The sequence below is a fragment of the Hippichthys cyanospilos genome, chromosome 18 (assembly GCF_059441005.1).
Source record: "Hippichthys cyanospilos isolate Australia breed blue-spotted pipefish chromosome 18, RoL_Hcya_1.0, whole genome shotgun sequence".
Lineage (NCBI taxonomy): Eukaryota > Metazoa > Chordata > Actinopteri > Syngnathiformes > Syngnathidae > Hippichthys > Hippichthys cyanospilos.
The window spans coordinates 13,025,910-13,049,599 of record NC_142386.1 but is presented as its reverse complement, the minus strand read 5'-3'; the positions used below and the strand labels follow the sequence as shown (position 1 = coordinate 13,049,599).

Genomic DNA, 23,690 nt, shown 5'->3' with positions numbered 1-23,690 from the left:
TGATTCGCAATTCAGGCTTGAAGCTTGGCCTGTGACGCTGCAAGTGCCTGAAACTTGGTCTTGAAGGTTATCGAAGGGTTCATTAATGCAGCACAGGACTGACTCAGACATCTCTTTGCACAGAGCTTTGCACATCTCAAAGGTTTTATCCGAAAGCACGTTAAATGTGGCTGAGATGTCCGCAGGCCGGTGGCTATCAATGATGCAAGTCTACATCTGTTGCGTATGCAGACCGCCCCCCCCGAGTCCAAAAAGAGGACAATTGTTCATGTCCAAATATCAATGCTATAAAAATCACCGTCCTCACCGTCTGGTTTTTGTTGTGTTAATTTATTCTGGGAAAGCCTTGACATTAACAAGGATCGAAAGAACCCGGTAGATGCTGCATGGCTCTAAATGACCTAGATCGTGATGTGTTTACACATGCCACAGTTAAATATATGCACACATTTGGCACATTGGTGATTTCACTTCATATTAAATATGAGTTTTATGGTAGTGACATTCAAACTGGGAAGTAAAAAGACTCGTTGGCGGGCCATGCTTCTCACTGTGCGGCTGCCACGCCCACTTTATGATGTCGTTCAACGCCGCCGGCCACGGAACATCCATCCACAATCAACTTGTCTGCTTATCCCTCACGAGGTTCGCAGAGTTAATGAGGAGCCAAAAACAGGTGTTTTACTTACATTACTTGTAAAATGCAAAACAGTGTCTATAGATCGGGGCTTCTCAAATAGTGGGGCAGGCCCCCCTGGGGGGGCGCGAGGTGATGCCGGGGGGGGGGGGGGGGGGGTGCGGATGATCCCAGGAAAAAGGCTTTGTTTTTGTCATGTGGAATGTATTTGCAATAAAGTAATAATTTTCATCATTTTATTTTAGTTTCAGGCACTTTGGTGCTCTTGCTTCTTTTTTTTCCGTTTTAGACTAAGCTATAACCCGTATAAACACGATAAAAATAATTAACAATTGTTGAAAGTTGATGTATACTGCGTTTTTCTGTTGTTAATGTTAATAACTTAAACAATTTTCATCAATAATAATCTTATTTATATTCAGTGCAACGACTGGGGGATGGGCGTGAAAAGTTTTCTCTTTTCTAAGGGGGGGCCTGGCAAAATATAGATGAGAAACACTGCTATAGATCAAGGTCGCCAACTGTCGGTCCGTGGATCAACTAATACTGGGTCGCATAAAATATAATAATGTTTTGGAATTAATTTAGTTTATCCTTTAACAGTTCATTCATCTGTGCTTCATTTGGCTTGATCTTTGTATTTTTGCGCCACCTCTGGCCATTGTTAATATTACATTTTGTAGTGAGGAAGGACAGTGGGGTGTCAATTGAGAGCAGTCACTGTCGGTGACACACAGGTTGTTCGGTCTCGCTGTGAAATCTGGCCCATGAGTGGCTGTAAGTATTACCATTTATGATCATTTGCCCAAAATGTGTTTGTTTGTTGATCGAACAAATTGTGACTGTGGATAACATACTAGTTAATGTTAGTTCGTATCTTCAGCATGTCAGGTAGTGTGGGTTTAGCTCGTTAACATTTTCGTTTGTGCCAAGTATTACCCTGGGGGGAATTCTTAAAATTGCATCAATAAAGGAAAAAAACACTTTGGGGGTGTTTAGGGTGAGAAATTAACATTCTAGCATAGTTAGAAGCTCCAAAATGTTGACTGTTGATGACAGGGCACCTTTAACAGGGCTTTTAACTCATTCCCCACTGACAAGAATATTTGTCAATGACATTTTTTTTTTTCATTGACGACTGGTGGTTTCTTATTCTGACAAATGTAAATGTTTAACATAGAAACAAATTTACAGATGCACAGCCCCCAGTAGATGAAAATAATGCCCCATTTTACAGTAGATATGAGAGCAACACAGTTTGAGAGTCCACTGGGAAAACTGAATTTGGTAAACATACCTTTTTTTCTATTGCTCAGAAGGACAGAAAATGGCTGCAAAGAGAGAGTCTAAGCTTTCATTTGGACACAATATGGTGTGGGTATTGAAAATGTCAATGAGTGAATGAGTTAATGAGGTCACCATGCTGCAGGTCACACGGGCTCCTCGCAAGCATTGTGAGGGAGTGTGAGAACATTGGCAAATATTAATCAAATGAATAATAGGGCCCCACGGCCCTTCACAAGATGGATGCTTCATCGTGGTGTGAATATTGTCAATGCTGAAAATGTCACGTGTCTTTTATGGTTAATAACACCATCACTGATCATTTTAGAAATATATTATGGATACAATTGGCAATATGATGAGTCTGCTAGCAAGGGTTTGGGCATCCAAATAGGGTTAAGGTTTCAAATATGTATTTATAGTTAAAGTAAGGGCATAAAGCCTGGGTTTGAGTTTCTTCTACATTGTAACAACTGTCAGGGTTTTAAGCCTAAATTAGTATTTCCAATGAGAGTCATGCTTTCAGAATTTAGGATTAAGGTTTGTTTGTTGTGCTTGACATGCATAGAGTATTCTATGTTTGACACGTGTCCCCCTCACGATCTCATGCTCCATTTTCTGGACTTCCCCCTCCAGTGAACGGGACGCCGGCCAGTCAGCTGTCCACACCGCAGACGGAAAAAATTCCCAGCCCCTCCCCCACAAGCCCGGCCAGCCTCAGCCAACAATGGCGGGTAAGGAGAGCACTGGCTTGCATGTCCATGAGTTATTACATATGATACTGTATACCTTTATGATCTATATCGACTACCGTACATACAGTATCATAACAAGTAGAAAAATCAAATGCAACGAACTTTGCTCTCTTTCTAAGATGATCAAGATGGGTAACACCAAACAAACATCAAAGTTGGGTCTCAAGTGCAATATGAACACAAATGGTGCAGCAACACATTTAGACATCGATATAACAGCGCACACAATCGTATATTCTTTATCTACTGCAAGGAGCCTGGAAAATTCTGATTCTTATCCAGAAAATAATGTTTTATTGTTTCCTATTGATTCCGTCAATGTATAGTGTGTATCCACATGTTGCCAAGTATACACAAAATACTGTTTTTGGATGTAATCTAACAGGCCCACTAATATATTTGTGAGTGAATAGAAACAAGATGATCATTTGAGTCTATATACTTTTTCTTCATCAGTGCTTTAGTGTGACTAAACAACGCTCTATGTTAACAGGATACGGGCAATGACGAGCATAGGCCGACTACGTCTTAGAGAGACATCATGGCACATCTATGAAAATTCTTTGTTTTCTTTGTATTTTTTGGGGGGTAGTTGTCAATCGCATTGTGTTACAAACAAGAGAGCTTTACTAGATAGAATTTGCTACTTACTTACTTGCTACTTGTTACTAGATATGACCTGTACTTGGACTGATTTTTGCAAAATGGCATGTCGTGATGAGGTTGTATTTGTTTTATTTTTTATTTATTTTAAAACATTTCAATGTGTCTCATCCGTGTTGTTTAACTGCGTAAGTATCAAAAAAATTTAACGGAAAATGGTTAATCATGGCAGTATAAAGACACAATTTGAATACAGGAGAGAGGTAGAGAATGAGTCAAAAAATGAGTTTGGTGTTTGATTTCCGCCTCTAAAGTTATGAAGCAAAATCGTTGTCAAAAAGACAGATGCATCCCTCATCATTCGTATGAGTACGACTCTTGCGAGACACCACTTCACGTCTTCATGGATCTGATCCTTTGCATACGTGGATCTGGATATCCAAATTAAGATGCCGTCATGCCAAGCTACCAGGCAAAGTCAGTCCATCTGCGAGTCACCCACGGCGTTTTTAATAGCTCATCAGGCATCAATCTTAAGGATAATGTATGCACATTTTTAGTCATGCTCAAATGATGCTTTTTTTGGGCCATTTGGGGCCATTTAGGGCCAATTTCTTGAAAAAAAGACGTCATTTTAGGAAGCTTCTGTAAATGCTAGTGACCTCTGTTGGCAGCAACAAGTACTGCTGTTGATTTCGAAAAACCTTTACTTTGAATTGCACAAACGCTGAAGTGGAATCCTACTACGAAATGAAGATTAACTACAAAAAGTTTTTTATATTATTCATCGTTTACTTATTCATTGTTGCGGTCACGTGGCAGTCAATCTCTTATAAAACATTGCGATGGACCAATTTATCATTTCTATTAATGATGATCAAACAATACATGGATTTGGAGACACAGGTCATTAGCTTGCAAGCTAAGCCTGTCAGTCCAATTTCATTAAATAATTCATGAATTAATTGGACATCCACGTTGCAAACTATGAGCAGTTGATGTATGGAGTAAGATCGCTGTCAAAAAGACGTATGCTTGCGTGACTAATGGCGGCGCGGATGTCCCTCAGATGGACTGACTTTGCCTGCAAGCTTGGTGTGACATGGTCTCAATTTGCATATTCAACTCAAATCCAAAGGCTCAGATCCACGAATCCAAAGGAGAGATTCATGCAGAGACATGAAGTCGTTGTCTCGAGTGAGTCGTACTCATACGAATGGTGAAACCTGCAGACGTCTTTTTGACAGCGATCTTACATACTGAATTGAGTCCAGAATTCCATTTGTCATTAGGTGCAATTTGAATCAGAAATGATCTTGGTGATTGGCCCTAGATTATTTTTGCCACCCCATTTGAAGCAGTACATTGATTTTTCACAACAGGAAGTCATCAAATCTGAAGTAGATATACAGTCATGGAGCGTACGTCTTATGTCAAAAAGCTTGGTGATCGATTAATAGCCCCACATTGTTTAAGGCGCGCCAATAAAACCGCTGGTCTTAGATTCCTGACAAGGAGGTCAAAAAATCCCAATGCAAACCCATAAAAATGAGCCTGGTGATTAATTTATGGAACCGATAGAACCATTATCTTTTGGCACTAGGAGGTCATAAAATACAGAGGAAAAAAATGTTGACAACACACCTTAAAGCAAAAACAAGTGAACATAAACATCAGTTGTTCTCCTCTGTAATCATTGAAAAACAAAATGGTCAGAAAATCTGGAGCAGTGCAAATGGAAATGATGTAAAAAAATGCAGGGAAAAGATTTATGCCCCCCAAATGAGGTAAAATGCATCAAATTGTTCCATTTTCTGGTCTTTCGTGAGCAAGGATCTCCCTCAGTTCGCGTGTAAAGGAGCCATTGTTCCATTTACACTTTGATATTCTCAATCTAACCGTTAGTTAGTTAGCTCATAGCATATTAAAGCCAAATGTGGCGCGTCCCAAGTGCACGCCTCAGCTGCAGAGCTCGGCCTCGAGGGGGCATTTGTCGGCGACTGCGGCATCTGTGACATGGCGGTCTTATCTTTCTGACGCAGCCTGCCCAGTTTACAGACATGTCATTCTCTGCCGCTTCTCAGTCCAATTCCCCATTGAAGAAAAGCAATTAGCTTCACAGCAAGACATGCCCTTGATCGAATGACGCCACCTTTACTGAAGTCACGAGTACATCTGTTTTAGGGTTGAAATTTCCAATTTCCAAAGATTTCTTGAATGCACCATAAATAGATGACGCAATCAAGTTTTGGGATAACACGCAAGCTAATGAGATCCATTACATGAGTTGTACCAGCTGAAGTCTATGACCTGTTCTCAAAATTCAAGTGTTAGTTTGACTTAAAAATTTTTAAATTTTCCTGATTTTTTTGGATGTTTTGTGAAGTTTCTCTCTCTTCACTTATTGGCTGATAAACAAGTAAAATGTTCACATTTGTGCGTACATATAGACTTGTTGACCTTTTTTGTCGGCATATTAAAAAATAATTTATGACAGGGGTTCAGGGACCCCTTTTAGAAAGAAAATTTTCCAAGGATTTTGCAAATTGCAAAAAAAAAAAAAAAAAAAAGCCAAACATAAATGCCCTTTTTATTTACCAACAGATTCAATTTCACAACAAATATATTTGATACTTTTCACCTATACAGGGGTGGTCAAGCTCATTTTATCGTGGGCCACGTTGTAGTTAGAATTATGACTGTGAAGTCAAATAAATTTAATAAAAAGTGTTTGTCACACACTTACCTAGTTTTTATATCAGAGACTGGCAAAAACTGTTCAAAAGAGAGATTGGTAATTTTTTAAAAATGCTTGTTTTTTTTCCCAAAAACTTTTAATAGACAATTTGCAATTTGGCATTTTACCCAGAAACTTGAAGTCAAATCAGCATGTCACGGGCCACAAAAAATGATGTGGCGGGCCGCATCTGGGCCCCGGGCCTTAGGTTTGACACCTGTGACCTATACTGAAGTTTGGAAGATAAAAATTGCAAATTGCATGCTTCCTAACAGCATATCAGGTCAATTTCCCCCAAATTCGTTGCTTCCTATTATTTAGTCAAAAACAGCATTATCAAATAAAATGCTGCTTTTGCTTGTCTGGCTTCATCATAATGTTAGCAAGAAATTGTAGACAAATTTTGACAAATTTCAATGTTATTACATTTAAAGAAAAAATTTAAATGTGTAAACTACAATTTAATCTAAAATAAAATAAAATGAACACAAATATGTATATTTTTTGATGAATAACCCCAATTATATCTCAGACAGGCCACGGACCCCCGGGAGTCCACAGACCTCACTTTGAGAACCGCCGCCATAAATAAATGAAGCAACGTGGCCCTGCATTTAAAGGCTCCCTGTTTTCGAATGGTTAGATTTATGGCTTTCCTGGTATACCATCTACATATAAGCGTTCAGAATCAAATGACCTGTTTTGATTTGGGTTTTTTTGCTCATTTTGAAATGAGACTTCCTGCAAAGCCAAAACTGTAAATTTATAGAATGGAAATGGAACACCAGAATTTTTGACCTCCTAGCGAAAAGTTAAATGGTAGAATGGTTTATAACCCCACTACTAAAACTGTAAACTAGGAATGGTTTATTTGTACCTGTTTCCTGTTTTTCTTGGGGTACCATCAATCACCATAAGCATTTTCTCTCTTATCTGACTGCGTCAATCAAAAGTGGACGTTACTACTGCATTTACTTGTTACAATTACACTTATAGATAATGTCATTTGCACGGCGTCATGTTTTATACATACGCCGCTCGACTGACCCATTTCTATGAATGGGAGCGGCCCTGCCCGCAATGCTTGGGTGTCTCATCAACATTCTGGGCGCACTTGCAAACGTCGCTTCGAGGTCGCCTAGCATCTGCTCGCTCCATTAAGTGTGAAAAACACGGGCACTGACCATAAATCACAAGAACAAGCTGCTGTTATCTCCTCATCAAACGTGTGTGTGAATGCTATGACTCACCTTTCATTTTGTGGGTGTGAGAGAGTGTGAATTTATCGTAATATTGTGTCGAAGCACATTTGGGGAATGTCATGAAATGACAAAAAATACTCATGCATATTTGTATGTTGAATCATGTCATCTGCATATTTTGTTGGTTTTTGTTGTTCATGTTTTAATTTCCATTTAAATGTCATTTCCATCTGTCTGTTGTCATTAAATTGTCATCAAATTTGCACTCATTTCTTGTTTGGTGTTTATTTCATCTGCATTTTGTCACACACATTCTGCATATTGATTAAATACACACTGCCCGAAGACAGCTGAGAGGCTCATGGGCCCCAGTGTGTCTGTAACCCCATAAGCAGTAAGTTAGTTAGTTAGTTAGTTAGTTAGTTAGTTAGTTACATAGATAGATAGATAGATAGATAGATAGATAGATAGATAGATAGATAGATAGATAGATAGATAGATAGATACTGTAAACAGACATTAAATTGACAATAGCGACAGCTAACATCGTACATATTGACATAAAAACATATGCATCTGATACTAGCATCGTTAGCACTTTAGCTAGTGGGCTAAATGACGTCACACAGGAAGCACTTTGCATGACCGCAACCTAAAGTTAAGTAAACTTACATGCTCAAAATGATCCAAAAATAAATATTTGTAAATTACACCTAGATCACTAAAAATGTAAGATACAAAACATCTCTCTCTGCATTCTTCACCAGCACACCATCTCAAAGGCAAACAAAAGAACTGCATTCATACAGTATTGTCGAATGCTACAATTAATATAACTCATTTAAAGTGGTTGGAACATTTCTTTTTTAATCATTCGTTACATTATATATTTTGAATTCCACAATTATTATGCACTGAAGTAATTCTAATATGTATCTGTTACAGTTTTTGATGCACCACTGTAGATGGAGATATATATATATATATATATATATATATATATATATATATATATATATATATATATATATATATATATATATATATATATATGTGTGGTGGACCATCAGGGCCAGCAAGGCTTTCTCTGCTGGCCTAAAATAACCTGAAAATAATGAAATCGAGCAGGGCCAGCAAGGCTTTCTCTGCTGGCCTAAAATAACCTGAAAATAATGAAATTGAGCATACAGTATGGGCAAAACATGCAACATGTCCCAGGTTGTTAACCTGTGTACCTGTGAGCATATCTGGAGCATTATCAGTCACAATCACCAGATCCGTGATGGTCAAACTCCATTCATTAGTGAAATGTTGCATTTACATTCGGGGCTGTGTGGCTTTTGTGCTCCACGTGAGTTTTCAAAACACAAAAAGACTGATCTTGATGTCCATACATCATATTTTAGTGCCACTGGAGATTTCTCTTTCAGTCTCTCGGTAAAGCAAGATGGTATAGTGTATCTGACCAGTCCAACTTCCAAACTGGACTGCATGGTGACATTGTGACACTTTGCGCGTCCCACATCGAACGGAAACGTTATTTGATTTTTGGGACATTTGATATCACTTCTGAATCATAGTAAATGAGAATCCGATTCTTAAGTGAATCTTTTTTGGGGGCATGGCCCTGATACATACGGTATATACATGGTTGCCATGATAAAATACAAAAATATATTTTAGAACTCAACTGAAGCAGCACGGATGAGTGACATGCTGAGATGGGCTTGAATCATTCTCCCGCGTAGACTTCTATCCCCTTGGCATTGCAATGCCCGCCCCTCCACTTGGCATCCAGCTGTCAAGGGATCAGCGATGTAATCCCTGCGACAGCGTTGATCTTTTCCGACGTAAGTGCGATGGGATTTCTTTGCCGTCTAGACAGCAGAAAGTCATCATATCACTTTTGCCGCAAACAAATCACACTTCATTCCTTATATGGATTCTGCACCGGGCTTATTACTTGTCTTGTTGTTTGGACACCAACGCAAAAAGCAGAACATTTTGAAGATGTTACCAATAAAAGTGGAGATGTGGGTTGTTTCAAAAAGAAACGGTGTGAAAGGGTCGATTTGTAGCAGCCTCGGTCAAACTGTTTATAAAACCTTTGGATCGAGGAAAATTTTGACAACAATCATTTTTGACACCATTTGACTTTCTTCCAACATCGTCATTTTCAACCATGCTGACCTTTCAGTTTTTAGCTTTGATCTTTACTTTATTCAGATCATAACGTCCTTTTCCTGTAAAACCTTTGGGATGGAGGAAAATTTTGATAACAATCATTTTTGACAACATTTGCCTTTCTTTGAACTTATCATCATTTTCAACTATGCTGACCTTTCAACTTCTAGCTTTGATCTTGATTTTTTTTTCTGTCTATTCAGACCTTAATGTCATTTTTGACCAATGTTAACATTCAATCTCATCCTGGCTGTGACTTTCACACAAACGCCTTTTGCGATGTCAGACTCTTGAATAAATAGGCCCCATGCACACCCGTATGCATTACTGGGCTATTTTCCGGAGCTTGTAAACGTCAATAAACCCACATCAGCCATTAAAACTTGTCATTATACATGATGCTGTCAAAACTTAATTAAAACACTAAAACATTAAAAATTAATTAAAAAAAATGTAAATAAATATCCATGGAATTTTATGAACTTCAAATTACAAATTGCAGTTTAATATAAGAAGAACTTCATTTTATTTCTTTACTATTAATTGAATATGAACAAAATAAAATAACACAAACATTACAAATGAAACAAAAGGCTTGCACTCATCAAAAAAAAAAACGGTGATCACAATCGATCAGACTTTTCAATTTCTCCCGATTTTTCTTCACCTTTTCAGTATGGAGGTCTCTTTCTCTTGGCACTGGCATGTCGAGTCTATACACTCGGGTGTACCAAATGTTTTTTCAAAGCACCGTAGCGCAGTGAAGAGCTCTCTTTACCTTCGAACTGAGATGTACAATACTGTATATCCACTTGGGTGACCTCGTAAGTTGTTAAAAGCACCGTAGCACATGTGCCCAGCCGTGCTTTGGTGTCTCGTTGCTGCCTTGGTTAAACTATTGAAGTTTGCAAATCCAGTGTTGCTCCACACCAAATCAATCCTTTGCAAACAAAAGGCATTCCCAGCAGAACTATTTTGCCAGGGTTAGCTCATGCCTCGCTTGGCTATTACTGCTGTCTATTAAGTTATACGGGCCGCTCACATATCCATCTGCGCTTGCGCAGAAGCCCGCACTTGTTGAAGCGAATGCCCCAGCGCCTCTGAGAACAGGCAGATTACATACATACTACACAAGTTAGCTGAATTCTAATTGGCTAAAAACTCCAACTTAAAACTACAACACTAGAAGGAGCGTAACCAAATGGATATAATATGACACGGAAAGAACAGTATATGGAGAAAAATTTGTGAATAATATATATATATATGTATACAGTATATATATATATTGTCACGGGGGAGTACGGCGGTTGAGGAGGCCGGCATGGTTGCAGAGGAGGAGGACCCAAAAGCAGGGGAGCGTCGGGACAGGGGGTTGATTAAATCCATTTATTTATAAACGAACGGGAACAAAAGCGAGAAAAACAGGACGGCAAAAAACTCGAACTAAGGGCGCAGGCAGGCTGGCAAAACAGAAAGCAAAACACTATGGACAGGCTGGCAGGAAAACACGGAGCTGAGGGACTCGGGGCAAGACGGGACTACGAGACAACAATACGATAGAGACAATAAGACATGACGTGACAGAGACAATGATCCGACACGGGCTGTAACAGACACTAGGCTTAAATACATTCACAAACTAATCAAACTAACACATGGCAGCTGGGCAGGGACAACAGGCAAAGGGAGCAGATTGGAGGACACGAGGCGCAGGTAACAGACAGGTGGACTAAATCAAAACTAACGCAGGCAGACGCGACAGGGGCAGAAACCGGAACTATAAACGTAAACAGAAACAGAACCCCTCAAAATAAACCCACAACCCAACAAACCATGACAGAACCCCCCTCTCAAGGGACGGATCCCAGACGTCCCAAAACAAACCGACAAGCAAACAAAACCGAGGCAGGGTGGGCGGAAGGGGGACCGGAGGAGGGCACAGGAGAAAAACAAACAGTCCAAAGGCACCCCTGGTGCCAAACGGGATGCACCCGAGGGGGAAAGTCCAGAGGACGACCCGGTCGCCAGAGCGAGTCAGGCGGGCGACCCGGTCGCCAGACGAAAGGTGCCCTGCGGGGCGAGTCAGGTGGGCGGCCCGGACGCCAGACAAGAGGCGCCCGGCGAGGCGAATCAGGCGGGCGGCCAGGACGCCAGAGCAGATGTGCCCGGCGGGCCAAGTCAGGTGGGCGGCCCGGACGCCAGACAAGAGGCGCCCGGCGAGGCGAATCAGGCGGGCGGCCAGGACGCCAGAGCAGATGTGCCCGGCGGGCCGAGTCAGGCGGGCGACCTGGGCGCCCGATGGCGAACAGCAAGCCACCCCAGGTAGGCTTGTATCCCGGTTGCCCCTGAAGATCGGCAGGCGGGGCGTCAGGCGAGAGCGGAGACGTCAGCAGGGCGGCGTCAGGCGAGAGCGGAGACGTCGGCTGGACGCCGTCAGGCCAGAGCGGAGGCGTCGGCTGGACGCAGTCAGGCCAGAGCGGAGGCGTCGGCTGGACGCAGTCAGGCCAGAGCGGAGGCGTCGGCTGGACGCAGTCAGGCCAGAGCGGAGGCGTCGGCTGGACGCAGTCAGGCCAGAGCGGAGGCGTCGGCTGGACGCAGTCAGGCCCGAGCGGAGGCGTCGGCTGGACGCCGTCAGGCCGGTGCGGAGGCGTCGGCTGGACGCCGTCAGGCCGGTGCGGAGGCGTCGGCTGGACGCCATCAGGCCGGTGCGGAGGCGTCGGCTGGACGCCGTCAGGCCGGTGCGGAGGCGTCGGCTGGACGCCGTCAGGCAGGTGCGGAGGCGTCGGCTGGACGCCGTCAGGCAGGTGCGGAGGCGTCGTCGGGGTGCCATCAGGGAACAGCCACTGGGTGCAGACCACAGACACGAGTGAGAGCACAAGACTGACCTGGGACAGGGGCGACCACAGGGAACCGTCTGGCATCTCTGTCGTCTGCGGCAATGGTGGCTCAAGAGGCTGAGGCAGCGGCGCAGAGGCTGGCGGCTCAGGAGGCTGAGGCGCCGTGGCTGGTGGCTCAACAGGCTGAGGCTGCGGCACCGTGGCTGGCAGCACTGGGAATGGCAGGCTGGACAGAGACAGCCACTGGGGGCCAATCAGAAACGGCGGGGATGCCAGGAGACTGACTTGGGATGACTGAGGCAGACGGGCGACTGGCTTTGGAGTCAGACGGGCGACTGGCTTTGGAGTCAGACGGGCGACTGGCTTTGGAGTCAGACGGGCGACTGGCTTGGGAGTCAGACGGGCGACTGGCTTGGGAGTCAGACGGGCGACTGGCTTGGGAGTCAGACGGGCGACTGGCTTGGGAGTCAGACGGGCGACTGGCTTGGGAGGCAGACGGGCGACTGGCTTGGGAGGCAGACGGGCGACTGGCTTGGGAGGCAGACGGGCGACTGGCTTGGGAGGCAGACGGGCGACTGGCTTGGGAGGCAGACGGGCGACTGGCTTGGGAGGCAGACGGGCGACTGGCTTGGGAGGCAGACGGGCGACTGGCTTGGGAGGCAGACGGGCGACTGGCTTGGGAGGCAGACGGGCGACTGGCTTGGGAGGCAGACGGGCGACTGGCTTGGGAGGCAGACGGGCGACTGGCTTGGGAGGCAGACGGGCGACTGGCTTTGGAGTCAGACGGGCGACTGGCTTTGGAGTCAGACGGGCGACTGGCTTTGGAGTCAGACGGGCGACTGGCTTTGGAGTCAGACGGGCGACTGGCTTGGGAGTCAGACGGGCGACTGGCTTGGGAGTCAGACGGGCGACTGGCTTGGGAGTCAGACGGGTGACTGGCTTGGGAGGCAGACGGGCGGAGTTCACAGAGCCTGGGGTCCGGCTCGCAAGGTGCACAGAGGCCGGGGTCCGGCTCGCAGGGTGCACAGAGGCCGGGGTCCGGCTCGCAGGGTGCACAGAGGCCGGGGTCCGGCACGCAGGGTGCACAGAGGCCGGGCGCCGGCTCGCAGGGGTCACAGAGGCCGGGGTCCGGCTCGCAGGGGTCACAGAGGCCGGGGTCCGGCTCGCAGGGGTCACAGAGGCCGGGGTCCGGCTCGCAGGGGTCACAGAGGCCGGGGACCGGCTCGCAGGGGTCACAGAGGCCGGGCGCCGGCTCGCAGGGGTCACAGAGACCGGGGACCGGCTCGCAGGGGTCACAGAGGCCGGGGACCGGCTCGCAGGGTTCACAGAGGCCGGAGTCCGGCTCGCAGGGGTCACAGAGGCCGGGCGCCGGCTCGCTGGGACAGGGGCGGTCTGCCGCCTTGGCGCTGGGACAGGGGCGGTCTGCCGCCTTGGCGCTGGGACAGGGGCGGGTAGCCGCCTTGGCGCAGGGACAGGTAGCCGCCTTGGCGCAGGGACAGGTAGCCGCCTTGGCGCAGGGACAGGTAGCCGCCTTGGCGCAGGGACAGGTAGCCGCCTTGGCGCAGGGACAGGTAGCCGCCTTGGCGCAGGGACAGGTAGCCGCCTTGGCGCTGGGACAGGGGCGGGTGCCGCTTCAGCCCGCCGGCAGGAAGTTTGGGGAACAGAGACCGGTGGTACAGACGCGACAGGAGCTTGGGACAGGGTGCAAGAAGAGGGTGGTACAGGACAGGAGGAAGTAGGCAGGGCGCGGCAAGAGGGGGACACAGAGACAGGAGGGAACGGATCGGAAGGCTGAACAGATGGGTTCTGGTGGTCACTGGGGCGGTGGCCTTTTCGCGGGCCCCTCCACCGGCGGCCACGAAATGCCAACCGGGAGCCCACGAAAAGGTCACGGTCAAATAGGGGCTCTGAATCGGAGTCTTCGGACGAACTGTAAAAGGACTGGCCGGACTGATAGTCAAAATCTGAATCAAAATCATAATCAGAGGTGCACGGGCTCGAATACGGAATATGATAAAAAGTGTTGACGGAAGAGGGACGCGGGTAAACAAAATCAGGACCGGTACTGGAACGAAACGTGACGAAGGGAGGGCAATCCTCGATGTCGGAAAAATTAGACTCTAACGTGTAGTGAGGAGCGCGAGCAGGAGAGGAAGAGTGATCAGGTGGACGGACGGAAGGTGAACTACGCAAATCAGCGAAATCGGAACTACAAAAAACGTGCGGGGACAGAATCGTGTCGTATGGGAGGTCGGAGGAACACGAGGGAAACGCGGAAGTAACAGACGCGGGGGGCGGATCAGAAGCGGGGACAGACGCGGACTCGGAGGGGAGAAACACGGAAGAAAAAACAAGAGGTCTCACACTGGGGGAACGGGGCTGACCGGCGGGCTGAGAACGGATGCGGGCGGGGCGGCGGCGTCGAGTCCGCCGACGCGGACTTCCCGCTGGGTCCTGTGCTGGTCGGATCATTCTGTCACGGGGGAGTACGGCGGTTGAGGAGGCCGGCATGGTTGCAGAGGAGGAGGACCCAAAAGCAGGGGAGCGTCGGGACAGGGGGTTGATTAAATCCATTTATTTATAAACGAACGGGAACAAAAGCGAGAAAAACAGGACGGCAAAAAACTCGAACTAAGGGCGCAGGCAGGCTGGCAAAACAGAAAGCAAAACACTATGGACAGGCTGGCAGGAAAACACGGAGCTGAGGGACTCGGGGCAAGACGGGACTACGAGACAACAATACGATAGAGACAATAAGACATGACGTGACAGAGACAATGATCCGACACGGGCTGTAACAGACACTAGGCTTAAATACATTCACAAACTAATCAAACTAACACATGGCAGCTGGGCAGGGACAACAGGCAAAGGGAGCAGATTGGAGGACACGAGGCGCAGGTAACAGACAGGTGGACTAAATCAAAACTAACGCAGGCAGACGCGACAGGGGCAGAAACCGGAACTATAAACGTAAACAGAAACAGAACCCCTCAAAATAAACCCACAACCCAACAAACCATGACATATATATATATATATATATACCTTTAATACATATTTAGTAAAAATGAATTTTAAATAAAATTGATTTTCATTATATTTATTTAACTGTCATAGTTTAGTATGATAATGACGGATGTTATTTCCATTTCCTTATGAACATTTTTTTTCTATGGCGTATTGAATCTAATCAGCTGAGGTGCTCACACGCAGATCCGATAACTTTAGTAAATGTTTGATCTTCTTGAAATCACTCCTTTTAAGGTCAACAACATCAGCACTTCCTGTTTTCATTCAGCAGTGGGACGACAGCCACCTTTTCTCCCAGACAAATGTCTCACAGAGATAAGCCCCCACCCCATCCCCTCTCCGATCATCCAACCCTCCATCCAAGCTGGAGGAAGCGACCATATTCAGGCTTATCCTTAGCTGCCTCTCAGCAGTTTCCATGGCAACAGTGTTTGTGGCAGGAAGAGAAGGGCTGCATGTGCGATGAGGCCGCAGGAGAGATGAGGAGGAAGAATAATAAGAGAAGAAGAGCTGCTTTTATGATGATGATTGCCTCCCCCCTCCCAAAAAAAGCTTACATAAGACAAAGAAGCATCAAAGAATTTTTTTATTCCCAGTAGGTCAGAAAAAAGATGGCTATCTGAACCATTATGTGATTGCATAATACAGTACTGACATACATATCGACGCCTTCTTCAAATATTTGCCTCCATCAATTTCTCGGTCTTTCAGGAAACTATTTCAAATTTTTCAATTCAACCATTTGGTAAATATATGATATTTATGAACAATTACAAACAGTTATAATAACAGACATGCAAACAATGACTTCAGTCACACATGGAACATAAAAAAATGTGATTACTTAAGTCCAATTTTTGTAAAAGGCTTTAATGGGAGAATTAATTCTGTTGTTTGCAGTAAAATCCTGAAGAATGTTTTTGCCTCCAAACTCAATATATATATATATATATATATATATATATATATATATATATATATATATATATATATATATATATATATATATATATATATATATATATATATATATATATATATATATATATATATATATATATATATATATATGTGTGTGTGTGTGTGTATAGATAGATAGATAGATAGATAGATAGATAGATAGATAGATAGATAGATAGATAGATAGATAGATAGATAGATAGATATCGCAACAGTCTATTAACTATATGCGCGTACAGTGCACAGATGCCCGTACTGTTGATTGTTGAGACCTCAGGCAGATTTCATACAGCCTGGCAACACAAGTTAGTTGAATTTTGATGGCGTAAAACCTCTAACCTAAAATTACCAACACTGGAAGGAGTGTAACCAAAATGAATATAATATGGCACGAAGAGAAGAGAATATGGAGCATAATTACTACAGCACCAACTGTTTCATGAGCGACTTACTTGATGATAACGGCCACCTCCACGAATGCCCATACTTTGAAATAAGACTAAGATCCGCTTGATACAATAGCTGGAATCAGTACTTGTTCATGCCTGGTTACAGATTGGCCTATTTATTAATCTGATTTCCTCCACAGGGCTCTTCCTCCTCTCTGTCTTCCACACAAGCATCCAGCCCCATAAACAGCGACGGAGCCGTGACCGATGGTAAAGACGAGTTTTTTTAATTGCAAAATAATTGATAATTGATTTTATTTGTATGGATTCTCATTCGTATACTCTTGCAGAGGAAGTTGTGTTGGACGAGGTTCCGGCCGTCCCGTCTTACATATCGGAGCGCTACAAGGTGGGCCGCATGCTAGGTGATGGCAACTTTGCGGTGGTCCATGAGTGCGTGGAGCACTCAACGGGACGCCATTACGCGCTCAAGATCATCAACAAGGGCAAATGCAGAGGCAAGGTCAGATGCTGCTCACCACCAGTTTCATTTGTTTTGACTGAAATCTCAACTCTATATTGTCATTTTCTGTAGTTTTTCTTCATCTTTAGCCTGTAGCTTGTTATTTATTTTTATTGACATTCTTCTCACGTCGGCCCACAGGAACACATGATCCAGAACGAGGTGGCCATCCTGCGGCGAGTCAAGCACCCTAACATTGTCCTCCTCATCGAAGAGGTGGACACGTACGGCGAGCTCTACCTGGTCATGGAACTGGTCAAGGTCTGTGTCGGTTTATATCGGAATTCGCGAGGCATTTCTTTTGCCAAACGTGACACGAGCAGTTTGAATTCCAAAGCGCTTTCCGATAGCCCCGCAGCGTCTGAATATCAAATATCAAAGCGAGGCGTGAATGTCATCCATCTGTCTGACGGGGGGGAGGCCGTGCACTTGTGGGTGAGGAAGGCCGAGTAATGCAGATGGCAGGGGCGTCGCCATCATCACGCATCTCCATTCAGTCAGGAAAATCTTCTTTTTCTGCCTGGAGAGGAGAAAAACTCAAAATTGCAAATCATGCCGTTGTCATTATCTTCAGACATATTTGATGTTTCATTGTATTTTACCAATATGTTCGAACTAATTTGTAAGAGTAAATTGGATAAATGGTTTATCTTGAGGGGTATTGCAAGAAAATAAATAAAAATGCTATGTTGTTTGCGTTTAGCCTACAGTCATGTTCGCATGTACAGTACCAGTATTTGCAAGTACGTTAAAATGTTCTTGTAAACTAAATGATGAAAACATAACCTTTTTTTGCTCATAATATCATACGGTTTTGACCTACATATGTGCATTTGTTGTGCCATTTAAGAATAAAATGATGAATGATGATTAATACAACCATAAAAACGACTGATAAACAACATGTTTGCTTAATTTTCAAATGTATTCTTTTTTTTCCTTTAATATACATTTGGCCCCCAGTTTACAAGATTAATCCGTTCCGCGATTGGGATCATAACACAAATTTGCCATATGTTAATTAGCTAATGCGTGTAAAACCCCAGGTAAAAACATAAACATTTTGTATACATATTAAAAATTGGTAACAAACAAGTATAGTACGTGCTACTTATATATAATATACATGTATACAATGGAATAACATAAATAAAAATATATAAAGGAAAAATGAAATTTTATTTACCTTTGAGCCATAATCCCTAGCGAGGGTAGCGTAGCCTAGCCTAGCCTTTTTTGTATTTCTGGATTATCTCCAGCTTTGTTTCCATGCTAATCATCTTCTTACTTCTGTCTTTAACATCACTAGCAATCTTGAGACCCACGGCTAACCAATTCAAGTTTGACTCAAGCACTAAGATGCACAATAAACACCATATTGTTAGCACTCACACAAGAACAAATCTTTACCATGCTGCCATTTTTACACCGTGACGCCGACCAATAGCAGACCAGCATATTAGTGACTCTGTCACACCGACCAATAGTACACCAGTAGCTTAGGGAGTTGTGACACCAACCAATAGCGAATCAGCACTGTAGCGACATATGAGCACGGTGCCCCTGGCAGACACACGCACGGACACTGGCCGCCATGTTTGAGAAGAGAAGTTGATGTTTTTGAAAAAATGTCGCGGTCCACATCGTAAGGTGAAAAAAACGTAAGACAGGGACGTCATAAACCGGGAGTCCACTGTATATTTTTAACTTGCCCTTGCACAAGTCAATCAAGATGAGAAAAATGCCATGTTGCTAGCATTTAGCCTACAACTACATTCAAACGTTTGTCAGCTTGTCAGCCCAAAATGTTTCTTTGGAATTTCCGACTTCCCATTTGAATACTAGCCCATACTGGCTGTCATAACGCAGTTTGTCCACAGGGGGGGGATCTGTTTGACGCCATCACCTCGGCCAACCACTACACAGAGAAAGACGCCAGCGGCATGTTGTACAACCTGGCCAACGCCATCAAATACCTCCACAGCCTCAACATCGTGCACCGGGATATCAAGCCGGAAAACCTCCTGGTGAGACAACTTCCTGTTTTGAGGACATTGGACCAGTGAGTCTCCATGCAAATGAAGCGATAGTAGGACGTGAGCCGCCTTGTCCTTTTCAGGTGTACGAGCACGCAGACGGCAGCAAGAGCCTCAAACTGGGAGACTTCGGTTTGGCCACGGTGGTGGACGGGCCTCTTTACACCGTCTGCGGCACGCCCACATATGTAGCACCTGAAATTATCGCAGAAACAGGGTGAGGCCTTGGTTTTTTATCATATGTTTATTTTTGTCATTAATTTTCTGTTGTAATATTAGAAGTCAGGTAAAAAAAAATAGTAACACAACATTCTAGTTGATATTCTGTTTGTGGAATATGAACTACCCCAGTTGTTTTTATTCATCTCAGGAGGCGGCATTTTGAAAATGAGGTTACAGTTGATCAGGGTTCAGGTGATGACTAATCACACCTCACCTGTTTACTGAATTTGCATCTGTGACGTTTGCAGGATGAGGCGTGATTAGTTGTTTATTGAGTCCTAAGCAACTCTGATTTCATTTCATGTTATCCAGTAGCAAAATGGATAAAAATGACTCATTTTTGCTGCACATTTTATATCCCGCAAGCGTAATCAGAGTATTACTAATCAACATGCAAATATATTGTTGTAGAGTAAATTTTGGGGTTGACCTTCCCTTTGATATGTTTATTTTTTCGTCAGTGATTTTACATATTATATTTTTAGGTCATTTCATTTTGGTTTTCATTTTACGTCATTTTATTTGGATCTTTTTTTTTTTTTTAGGATTTATGTTGCATTTTTGTTTTTTCATCTGTTCTGTCATTTTGTTCTTTCAGATTTCAAATGTTCTCAGATTTAAATGGTTCAAATCTCAGTTTATGTCCTTGCCTGCTATTGGAATTTACTTTTCAGTGGTCATTCAACACATCTTGAAAGTTTCAGGTCAATACATTTTTGCAAAGGTACTGGATGCTATGGACATTTAAAAGATAAATGTGCCTAAACCTTTAAAGCAATTTTCTCAAAACTAGGGACCATTCAAAGTGCTGTGACCATCATTTTTTGAGCTACTGCCTTGCGTTATTTTCAAGGGAATTTTGTGTAGGATTAGAATGTGTCAGTTTTCATTTTAGCTAACATAAACCTAGTTTTGTTAAAACGCATCACACACGCACACACACACACACACACACACACACACACACGTATTTATATATATATTTATTATATTATATTTATAATATATTAATATATAATATATATTTATAATATATTTATATTATATTTATTTATTTATTATATTTATATATGTATTTATATATATATATATATATATATATATATATATATATATATATATATATGTATATATAAAATATATATATATATATATATATATATATATATATATATATATATATATGTATGTATATATATATATATATATATATATATATTGAAACTGTTGAGAACAAGTGTTAATAATGTCACATTAATATTGTTTGAAAACCATTGCTTCAGGTTCTTGCAAAATATTGCTCAACAGAATAGAAAGTTGCTCCTCAAATTAAGTCAATGATATGCTAAACTGCTCCAGAAAAAAATTGTAAGCCTTGATAGACTGTACGTTTAAAAAGATATGTTTGTGTATCAGGTACGGACTGAAAGTGGACATCTGGGCAGCGGGTGTGATTACTTACATCCTCTTGTGCGGATTCCCACCTTTCCGAGGGTAAGAACCAGCTTGGCACAGGACTCTGCCACTCCCTCTACTGGCCTCTGACATCATTGCGCGTTTGCATGCAGGAGTAGCGAGGATCAGGAGGTTCTGTTCGACCAGATTCTAATGGGACAGGTGGAATTTCCTCTGCCGTACTGGAACAATGTTTCAGACACGGCCAAGGTGAAGGCAGTTTGAATCTAATTCAGTTTTTTCTTCATTGTTGCTGAATGTCCCTAGTGCATTTTTTTTTTTTCTTCTTGTCTTAGGAGTTGATCCGCTCAATGCTGGAGGTGGAAGTGGAACAGCGGTATTCGGCCCTGCAAGTCCTGGAGCACCCTTGGGTCACTGTAAGTCAGTGCTTCTCAAATAGTGGGGTGCGCCCCCCTGGGGGGGGCGCGAGGTGATGCCGGGGGGGTGCGGATGATCCCAGGAAAAAGGTTTTGTTTCTGTCATGTGGAATGTAATTGCAATAAAGTATTAAAATTCATCATTTTCTTTTAGTTTCAGGCACTTTGGTGCACTCGCTTCTTTTTTTTCCGTTTTAGACTAAGCTATAACCCGTATAAACACGATAAAAATAATTAACAGTTGTTGAAAGTTGATTTATATTGTGTTTTTATGTTGTTAATGTTAAAAAGGATACATGTGTATGTATACTTAAACAATTTTCATCAATAATAATCTTATTTATATTCAGTGCATCTACTGGGGGGGCGAAAAGTTTTCTCTTTTTTAGGGGGGGCTGGCAAAATATAGTTGAGAAACACTGTTGTAAGTGCATTTAACATGACATTTTCTTCTGAGCCTCATTTTAAGATCTTGTCCTTTTTCTTTATATGCTAAGATTCCATTTTTGTCACATGATTCCATACTTGACATTGGTTTTGCTTGCCGGATGCAGAATGAAGGCCTTTGTGAGAACGACCACCAACTGTCGGTAGCAGGAAAGATCAAGAAGCACTTCAACACCGCACCAAAGGACAGCGACAACATGGAGGCGCTCATTTCGGTAAGCGGAAGACCAAAAGTGACCTAATGCTTGAGTGTAAAGTAAGGTTTCAAAGTAGGCTTTCATATTAGGGTGATGGTTTCAAAGGAGACTTTTAAATCAATGTTATGGTTTTATAGTACAGTTTTAGCTCGTTTTAGGGTGTAAACTAGGTAAAGGACGGTGTTTTATTAAGAATACAGGTAAAGTTGTTGGTCAGATGATAAAAGGCAGATGATACAAGCAGATGAGACACGCAGAGTCTGAAGGATCAAAATAATAATAAGTAGAGTCATAATATTTAAATATACAGTACATACAGGTTATAGGAATAACATTAAAGCAATAACATGCAGGCAAAAACACTATAAATTAAATACAACATCCAGAAACGCCACTTAAATAGGTGGCAGTCACACTGTAACAACCAGTATTGATATGACACTTGTACCCACATTGCAGGCCTACTTGGCTACACTTAAATATACACAGAGGTACTTCTACTTAAGGAATTAATTTGTTCTGGAAGTAATTTCTTAATGATTCTTTCATAAGTAAAGCCACTTTTTGAATGTAAATAGCCTCCTTAAACCCTTTAAATGAATATTAGTAAGTTATAAAAATGCATAAAAATGGTAACAAATACATATTAAAATTACATTGGTGCATAATAATCCAAATATACTCGTTTTAAATATACACAGAGGTACTTCTACTTAAGGAATTAATTTGTTCTGGAAGTAATTTCTTAATGATTCTTTCATAAGTAAAGCCACTTTTTGAATGTAAATAGCCTCCTTAAACCCTTTAAATGAATATTAGTAACTTATAAAAATGCATAAAAATGGTAACAAATACATATTAAAATTACATTGGTGCATAATAATCAAAATATACCATGTAAAGAATACAAAAAAACCCTCTCCTAAACCATATAAATGAATCAAATTATTTGTAGCAGTTGACAATATTATATGAATGCAGTTCACTTGTTTGCCTTGAGATGGTGCTGGTGTGTTGGTGATGATTGCAGAGAGAGACACCTTTTTTAGGAAGTTTAATTTGTACGTTTTAATTTTACATTTCCAGTGATCCGGGAATCATTTACAAGTCCATAGGAGCAATAACATTTAGTTTTTGGATTATTTTGACCATGTAAGTTTACTTAAGTTTAGTTTAGGGTCATGTGAGGTGCTTCCTAAGTGATGTCATTCTTTAAGTGCTAATGATGTGCTAACAACACCCCAAGTGGTATATTATTTATGTGTTTTTGTGTGAAAATGTACAATTATAGCCCTAGCTAATGTCTATTTGATGTTTGTCAGTTCTCTGTTATAAATTGTTGGTGGGAAGTGTGGATGAAACGAGTAAAGATGAAAAGTGGAAGACCACAGTTAACATCAATGCAAAATAACTATTGTCTCGTTTGTGGGCAAGCCAGCATATGAACAAATGATAAAAATGCATCACAAACTGTAACAAATACAGTAGTTGTGATAACGTATTACATTACAGTCATAGTGTCTCCGTGTCTCATATTCTATGCCAACAATGTGGCCTTTTGTATCTTGAATTTTCATAAGCTGAATTTTTCATAACAAGATGTGTTCGTAAGTAGAAGTACCACTGTACATCATGTACGCTAGCAGGAGGACAGGAGAAAATTTTGATTGAGTGTTGTTGCTGTTGTTGTTTATCTAATCTACTGCCTCGTACATTTGTGCTCAGCTGGACGGAAGCCTTTCTATGCAGAGATCCGGCTCACTGGACTTCCACCAGCACCCAGCCATGTACTGGATCAGGTAGGCCGGA

General features: G+C 42.7%; 1 protein-coding gene across 1 annotated transcript in view; it reads left to right on the top strand.

Moving 5' to 3' along the window:
* Positions 1-23,690, top strand: part of dclk1a (doublecortin-like kinase 1a) — a 48,189-nt gene that overhangs the window by 22,904 nt on the left and 1,595 nt on the right. Inside the window, exons 5-15 of the mRNA XM_088441679.1 lie at positions 2,558-2,655; positions 16,825-16,894; positions 16,975-17,147; positions 17,289-17,408; positions 19,028-19,174; positions 19,267-19,400; positions 20,822-20,899; positions 20,974-21,070; positions 21,157-21,237; positions 21,792-21,899; positions 23,607-23,680. Coding sequence (XP_088297805.1) covers positions 2,558-2,655; positions 16,825-16,894; positions 16,975-17,147; positions 17,289-17,408; positions 19,028-19,174; positions 19,267-19,400; positions 20,822-20,899; positions 20,974-21,070; positions 21,157-21,237; positions 21,792-21,899; positions 23,607-23,680 — 1,180 coding nt within the window. The remainder of the gene's footprint in view (positions 1-2,557; positions 2,656-16,824; positions 16,895-16,974; positions 17,148-17,288; positions 17,409-19,027; positions 19,175-19,266; positions 19,401-20,821; positions 20,900-20,973; positions 21,071-21,156; positions 21,238-21,791; positions 21,900-23,606; positions 23,681-23,690) is intronic.